This window comes from Penaeus monodon, chromosome 38 (genome assembly GCF_015228065.2).
Source record: "Penaeus monodon isolate SGIC_2016 chromosome 38, NSTDA_Pmon_1, whole genome shotgun sequence".
NCBI classification, from domain to species: domain Eukaryota; kingdom Metazoa; phylum Arthropoda; class Malacostraca; order Decapoda; family Penaeidae; genus Penaeus; species Penaeus monodon.
Window position 1 is genome coordinate 23,610,848 of NC_051423.1, and position 7,872 is coordinate 23,618,719.

Consider the following 7,872-nt stretch of genomic DNA (forward strand, 5'->3'; position numbering starts at 1 on the left):
CGGGCCTTACAAGCCTGACGCCGAATTCCCGCTCGACCCAGGCGGCCCTGCAGCCCTCGGGGCCGAGCACGATGAGGTTGTCCTCGCGACTGATCCGGAGCGGCACCAGGATGTGCTCGGGCAACAGCTTGCGGTTGGCCATGAGCTCGAGCGCGGCGGCGGCAGCCTGAGCGTATAGTGACACATAGATAGATATTAATACATGTGTATATGAATGCAAAGATAGATAGAAGGATATATCTTATTTAAATCATTCTCTCTCTCTCATTCTCTCTCTCTCTCTCTCTCTCTCTCTCTCTCTCTCTCTCTCTCTCTCTCTCTCTCTCTCTCTCTCTCTCTCTCTCTCTCTCTCTCTCTCTCTCCTCCTCTCTCTCTCTCTCTCTCTCTCTCTCTCTCTCTCTCTCTCTCTCTCTCTCTCTCTCTCTCTCTCTCTCTCTCTCTCTTTCTCTCCTCCGCATCTCCTCCTCTTCTTTCTTCTCCTACCCCTCCCCCCCGTCCATCTCCTTTCTCATCCCATCTCTCTCCACCCCCTCCCCCTCTCCCTAACCCCACACTACCTCCCCCTCGCCCTGACCCCTCCCCTAACCCCACACTACCTCCCCCCTCCCCTTAACCCCAGACTACCCCCCCCTCTCTATCCAATGCAACCCCACGAACGATAAGAAACTCCGGCCTCTCTTATCGTTAGTATCTTATCAGCATTATCTCATAAGGCTCTAATACCCGCCAAGACTACGCCTGGACTACAGTATCAGCGTGGTTTATAGATGTTAACGGAGTGAAAAAAAAAAATCAAATATCTCACTTTGTAATGATTTTGGATATGTGTAAATAATTGTAGGCCTTTTTCGTATATAGTGATCATAGGATTTCATTAAGGATCGTTTTAAGATTTTGTGAGAGGTAGGTTGAAAGTGATAAGTGGCTCGGAAAGAATGTGAATTGTGATGGAAGACGAGCCTACACGTTTTTTTTTTTTCTGATTTTATTTTCTTGTTCTTGTTATATCTGTCATTCATATATTTATTCGTAAGTTCATTTATTGATCTATCTCTTCATCTGTTTGTTTATTTATTTTTGACAGACTGTGAATGCATAAAAGTTGCTAGGAATTATAGCATGCCATGTATAGTGATTCTATAGTCGTTATAGTATGATGAATTATATATGTCTGGTATCATCAGTATTATCATTATCCGTATCAATATCATACTCTTATTACTATTTTTATTAATCATTATATTATTATTATTATTATTATTATTATTGTTGTTGTTGTTATTATTATCATCATTATTGTTATTATTACTATCAACCCTATTATTATTACAATTGTTATTATTATTGTTATTATTATTATTATTATCATTATTATTATTATTATTATTATTACTATTATTATTATCATTAGTATTATCATACTATTATCGTAATTATTTATAATTTTTATTATCATTATCATGCGTGCATGCGTTCGTGCATTTGTGCGTGCGCACGTGCGTGCGTGTGTGCTTGCGTGCATGCGTTTCTGCGTGTGTGTGTGTGTGTGTGTGTGTGTGTGTGTGTGTGTGTGTGTGTGTGTGTGTGTGTGTGTGTGTGTGTGTGTGTGTGTGTGAGCATATATATGTTTTTTAAGAGCGCCTTCCATTGCATATAATTATGATAACGTCTAACCCCATCTTTTTACTACTATAAAAGAAAAACCCAAGAACGGCGCCATGACAGGCCGTGGCGCGCGAGGGAGGGCCAGAGGGCGCCACCTTCGAGAAGAACAAGAGAACATCGCTGTGCGCAGACCGGGCCAGGTGATTCCTTAATCTTGTTAAATTTTGATTGTATACTGTCAATTGTTATTTGTAATTTTTTTTTTTTTTGTATTATATACTCTTATTGTTGGTTAGGATACGATTATCTACCGTCTTTTCTCTTTACTTCTTCTGTCTCTGCTTCCCTCTTCATTTCATCTTTCCCCTTCTCTCTATGTCTTTCTCTTCTTTTTTTCTTCTCCTTCTTCCTCTCATTCTCCTCTCTCTCTCCATCCCTCTCCTTCTCTGTCTCTTTCTTTCTCTTTCTTTCCCGATCTTAATCCAATTCTCTTTCTTGCTCTTTCTCCCCTTCCTCTCTCCTCCTTCTCCCTCTCCTTCTCTCGCTTCTTCTCCCCTTCCCTGCTCTGCTTTCTCTACTCCTCTTTTTTCCTCTCCTTCTCTCTCTCTCTTCCCCTCCCTCACTCACGTATTCTCTTCCTCTCTTCCTCCTATTTCCCTTTCCTTCTCTTTCTCTTTCTCTCTCCCACTCTTTCCTTTCCATCATTCCACACTCCTTCTCCTTCTCTCTCTTCCTCTCACTCCCTCTCCCTCTCCCTCTCTCCCTTTCCCTCTCCCTCTCCCTCTCCCTCTCCCTCTCCCTCTTCCCTCTCCCTCTCCCCCTCTCCCTCTCTCCCTCTCCCTCTCCTTCTCCTTCTCCTTCTCCCTCTCCCTCCCCTTATCACTCTTACTCTCCTATTCCTTCCACTCCTATCTCTCCCTCCTTCTCCTTCTCCATGTTCTTCTTATTCTTCCTCTCCTGTTCCCTGCCTTTCTTATTCTCACTTTCCTAATCCATTCCTTCTTCCCTTTCCCTTTCCTCTTTTTCACTCCCTCCCTTCCTCACTTTCCCTCTTCTTCGCCCTCTCCCTCTCCGTCTCCCTCCCTGTCTTTCTCCTTCTCCTTCTCACGTTCTCTCTCATTCCCTTCCTCCCGCCCTCCGCCTCCCTCTGCTTCTCATGTTCACTCTCCCATTTCTTTCCTTTTATGCTCTCCCTTTCTCATTCTTCCTTTCTCTCCCTCTCACTCTCACTCTCCTTCGCACAATCACTTTCTCTCTCACTTTCTTTCTCCCTCTCCCTCTCCCTCCCTTCCTCCCTTCCTCTCTCTTCTTCTCCCTCTCCTTTCCTTTCTCTCTCTCTTTCTTATTTTCACTCTTACTTCTCTTTCTATCCTCTACTCCTCTCCCTTTGTCCCTCCTAATCCCTATCCCTCTCTCTCCCTTTCTCCCTCTCTCTCTCTCTCCCTCTGCCCCTCTTCCTTTCCATCTCTTTTTCTCCCTCTCTCTCTCTCTCTCTCTCTCTCTCTCTCTCTCTCTCTCTCTCTCTCTCTCTCTCTCTCTCTCTCTCTCTCTCTCTCTCTCTCTCTCTCTCTCTCTCTCTCTCTCTCTCTCCTCGCCATCTCCTCCTCTTCTTTCTTCTCCTACCCCCCCCCCCGTCCATCTCCTTTCTCATCCCATCTCTCTCCACCCCCTCCCCCTCTCCCTAACCCCACACTACCTCCCCCTCGCCCTGACCCCTCCCCTAACTCCACACTACCTCCCTACCTCTCTCTCTCTCTCTCTCTCTCTCTCTCTCTCTCTCTCTCTCTCTCTCTGCCCCTCTCCCTTTCCCTCTCTTTTTCTCCCTCTCTCTCTCTCTCTCCCTCTGCCCCTCCCCCTTTCCCTCTCTCTTTTTCTCCCCCTCTCTTTTTCTCTCTCTCTCTCCCTCTGCCGCTCTCCCTCTCCCCCTTTCTCCCCCCCTCTCCCTTTCCCTCTCCCTTTTTCTCCCTCTCTCTCTCCCTCTTTCACCCTCATTTTCACCCCCAGGAAAAACTAGAGAGCCAATTCGCTAACCTACGAGTGAGCGACAGCGACAGAGACAGCGCTTATGATGGAAGGAGAGGAAGAGGAGGAGACAGAGGAGGAGGAAGAGGAGGAGGAGAAGGAGGAGGAGGAGGAGACAGAGGAGGAGACAGAGGAGGAGGAAGAGGAGGAGGAGGAGACAGAGGAGGAGGAAGAGGAGGGGGAGGAGACAGAGGAGGAGGAAGAGAAAGAGGAGGAAGAGGAGGAAGAGGCGGAGGTCGTGCGGAGGCGAGGAGGCGAGGAAACGTTCTCCAGTCGATGAGTCAGACGAAGGAGGAGGTTGTGTGGACGAGGCCGCAACACGTCACCAACAAGAAGGGTTAGTTTCTGTTTTTTTTCTTTTCTTCTTCTGTTTTTCTGTTTTTTTTCTGATGCTTCTTCTTGCTCTCTCTTTTTGGCTATCTTCTTCCTCTTTTCTTTTCTTTCTGTCTTTTTTTTTTCTGGCTATCTTCCATTTTTTTTCTCTCTCTCTTTCTTTCGTTCTTTCTCTCTCTCTCTCTCTCTCTCTCTCTCTCTCTCTCTCTCTCTCTCTCTCTCTCTCTCTCTCTCTCTCTCTCTCTCTCTCTCTCTCTCTCTCTCTCTCTCTCTCTCTCTCTCTCTCTCTCTCTCTGACCTATTTTCGTATATAAATTGAAATATGAAAATGTTATCTTTGAAGTAAACAAATTTGTGTGTGTGTGTGTGTGTGTGTTTGTGTGCGCGCGCTCGCACGTGTGTGTGCGTCTATGCGTGTGTGCATGTGTGTGTGCCTGTTCACATAACCATAGTCTCTACAAATGTAAAATTTCCCTCTTGACCCCCCCCCCCTCCCTCCCTGCACCCACCAGGCACCACCGGCATGCCGATCATCCTGCGTGCCAACTACTACCAGGTCAACGCGGTGCCAGACTGGGCACTGTGCCTCTACCACGTCGAGTTCAGCCCGGACGAGGAACGGACTGTCGTCAAGAAGGAATTGCTGCGTCAGCATGCGAGCGCCCTCGGGAATTTCATCTTCGACGGACACCAGCTTTACGTCGCCCGGCTGCTCCCTCAGGATGTGGGTGCTGGGGATTGGTGGGGGGGGGGGGGGTTGGTGGGGGTTGGTGTGGTGGGGGTTGGTGGTGGTGGGGTTGGTGTGGTGGGGGTTGGTGGTGGTGGGGGTTGGTGGTGGTGGGTGTTGGTGGTGGTGGGGGTTGGTGGTGGTGGGGGTTGGTGGTGGTGGGGGTTGGTGGTGATTGTTGGTGGTGAGGATTGTTGGCTGTTTGGATTGTTGTTGGTGGGGATTGTTGATGGCGGTGATTGTTGGTGGTGGTGATTGGTTGTGGTGGAGATTGTTGTTGGAGGAGATTATTTGTGGTGGGCAGTGGTGATGTTGATTGTTGTTGGTGATTGTTGGTGGGGATTGGTGGTGATGGGAATTGTTGGTGGTGATTGTTTTTTTTTATGATGAAGGTGATTGTTACTGATGGTGACGGTAAAAATGGTGATTTTAATGGTGGAGATTATGAGTGGTGGAGATGGTAATTGTGATGGTGGTGTGGGTTGTGAGTGGTGGTTATTGTGGTGATTTTGAAGGTGGTGATGGTGATTGCGATGTTCGAAATGGTTATTGGAATGGCGGTTATAGAGGCGATGGTGATTTTTGATGGTGATTGTGATGGTAGTTTTGATGGTAATGGTGATACTTATCCTGATGGTGATGTTGATGGTGATAGTGTTGGTGATGTTGATGGTGATGGTGATAGTGGTGGTGATGGTAATCGTAATGTTGATGGTGATGATGGTGATACTAATAATAATTGTAATGATGATGGTAATAACCCCTCTTCCTCATCACTCTTCTTCTTTTTCTTTTTCTTTTCATCTCCTTTCTTTACTCTTTTTCTTTATTTTTGCTTCTCCATCTTCCTACTGTTGCTTCTTCTTCTTCTTCTTCTTTCTTCTCTTCTGTCTATTTTATCTTCTTTCCTCTTCCTCTCCCTTCTTCGTTTGCCATTTCCCTTCTCCTTGTTTTTATATCTTCCTTTCTTTCATCGTTCTTCCCTGCCTCTCTTTCTCTATCTTATTTTCGTTCTCCTTACTTTTCTTCTCTTTTCCCTTTCTTCCTTTCTCCATTTTTGTTATCGTTTTTCATTCTTTTTTCCTCTCTTCTTTCTTCCTTTCCTCCTATTCTTCATTTTTTCCCTTCCCTCACTTCTTTCCTTCTTTCTTTCCTTTCTCCATTTTTTTCTCTCGTCGTTCCTCTCTTCTTTCTTCCTTTCCTCCCCTTTTCCATTTTTTCTTTACTATTTGTAATTTTCCTTCTCTCCTTCCTTTTTCTATTTTTGTTTTTATTTTTCTTTCTTCTTTCTTCCTTTCTTCCTTTTCTCCATTTTTACTTTCTCATTCCCTTTTTTTTCTTTCCCATTCTTTCTTTTTTTTATTTTCTTTTGGGTTTTGTCTTGGTTTCTCTTTTCCTCTCTTCTTGCTTCCCTTCTCTTCTTTCTCCATTTTATGTCTTTGTTTATCTTTCTCATTTACACTCTTCTTCCTTCCTTTCTTTACTTCCATTCTCCATTTTTTCTCTTCTTTCTCTTTTTTTCCCCATTCCTCCCCTTCACTTCTTCCTTTTATCGGTCTATTCTTCTCATTCTATCCATTCCTTCCTCTCTCCATCTTTTTTTTTCTTTCTTTCTTCGTCCCCCTCTTTCCTTTCTTCTTCCTTTATCAACCTTTTTTTCCTCTCTCTTCTCCTATTCCCTTCTTCGTTTCCCTCCTTTATCCATCTACACTTTGCCTCCTCCCTTACCTTCTCTCTTCTTTCCATTCCGTTCTCCTCTCCCTTCTTTTATCCACCTATCCACCTCCTCATTCTGTCTTCCTCTCCGCAGCCACTGGAACTGACATCAAAGCGACCGGATACAGGCAACCCTTACTTGGTCAAGATCCGCTTCATCAAGGAAATACCCGCGTCGGATACCCAGTTTCTGCAGGTGAGCGAGAGGGTCGGTGGGAGATTGGAAGGTTGGTGGCAGCGGTGGGATTCTAGGTTCGGAGTGGAAGGGAGGGAAAGGAGGTTGAAGGGAGGGGAGGGTGAGGGAAAGGGAGAGGAAGGGGGGGGAGTGGATGGGAAGGAGGGGAGGGTGAGGAAGAGGAGGTTGAAGGGAGGGGAGGGTGAGGGAAAGGGAGAGGAAGGGGGGGGGGAGTGGATGGGAGGGAGGGGAGGGTGAGGGAAAGGAGGTTGAAGGGAGGGGAGGGTGAGGGAAAGGGAGAGGAAGGGGGGGGGAGTGGATGGGAGGGAGGGGAGGGTGAGGGAAAGGAAGTGAAGGGAGGGGAAGGTGAGGGAAAAGAGGTTGAAGGGATGGGAAGGTGATGGAAAGGAGGGTGAAGTGAAGGGAGGGCGAGGGAAAGGGAGAGGAAGGGGGAAAAGTGGATGGGAGGGAGGAGAGGGGAAATAAAGGGAAAGGAAGGGGGGAAGGATATGGGAGAAAGGGGAGGGAAGAGAATTATGGGAGGGGAAGGGGGAAGGGGGTGGGAGGCAGGGAGAGGAAGGAAAGGAGAAAGGCAAGAAAGAGGATAAAGTGGGACGGTTTGAGATGAGGAAAGCGGGAAGGGGATGGGTGGCAAGGAGAGGAAGGAAGGGAAGGGAAGATGATGAGAAGGAAGAGAGAAAGGCTGGATAGAGAGATAAATACAAAAATACACTGTGAAAAAAAGGATTTGAAAGAGGCTGAGGGAGAGAAAGAGAGAAAAAGAAGAGTGGTGAAGAAATAGGAAAAAAGGGGGACAGTTTCACACTCTTGAGTCTTGATTGCACAGTAACGCCTATCCACACGCAAGCTTAGTGTTAGTGTTAGTGTAAGTCTTAGTGTTAGTCTTAATCTTAGTCTCCACCAACCCGTAAGACGTAAGCTCAGTCTCCTTTGTACATTTCAGATCTTCTCCATCTTACTCCGGCGTTGCTACGAGTATCTAGGATTGACACAGGTGGGACGGAATTATTACAACAGCCATGAGGAAGTTCAGAACCAGAAGTACAGGTGGGTACACGTTGGGTGAAACTGGGCACAGGTGGGTGAAGATGAGTTAAAGGTGGTTTGGCAATACGTTTGGACGAGGTGTGTTTCATCTCTTTTTTTTTCTTTATTTCTTTATCTTTCTCAGTATCTCTCATTCTGTTTACCTTTTGTTTTTTCATTTCATTTTCTCTCTCTCTCTCTCTCTCTCTCTCTCTCTCTCTCTCTCTCTCTCTCTCTCTCTGTTTAC

The 7,872-nt window shown here is 46.3% G+C and overlaps 1 protein-coding gene across 1 annotated transcript in view; it reads left to right on the forward strand.

The window, feature by feature from the left end:
• Positions 1–744: 744 nt before the first annotated feature.
• Positions 745–7,872, forward strand: part of LOC119596487 (piwi-like protein Siwi) — a 21,400-nt gene continuing 14,272 nt past the window's right edge. Inside the window, exons 1-6 of the mRNA XM_037945760.1 lie at positions 745–903; positions 1,699–1,805; positions 3,610–3,964; positions 4,473–4,684; positions 6,498–6,599; positions 7,543–7,646. Of these exons, the coding sequence (XP_037801688.1) occupies positions 1,719–1,805; positions 3,610–3,964; positions 4,473–4,684; positions 6,498–6,599; positions 7,543–7,646 (860 nt within the window). The 5' untranslated portion in view covers positions 745–903; positions 1,699–1,718. The remainder of the gene's footprint in view (positions 904–1,698; positions 1,806–3,609; positions 3,965–4,472; positions 4,685–6,497; positions 6,600–7,542; positions 7,647–7,872) is intronic.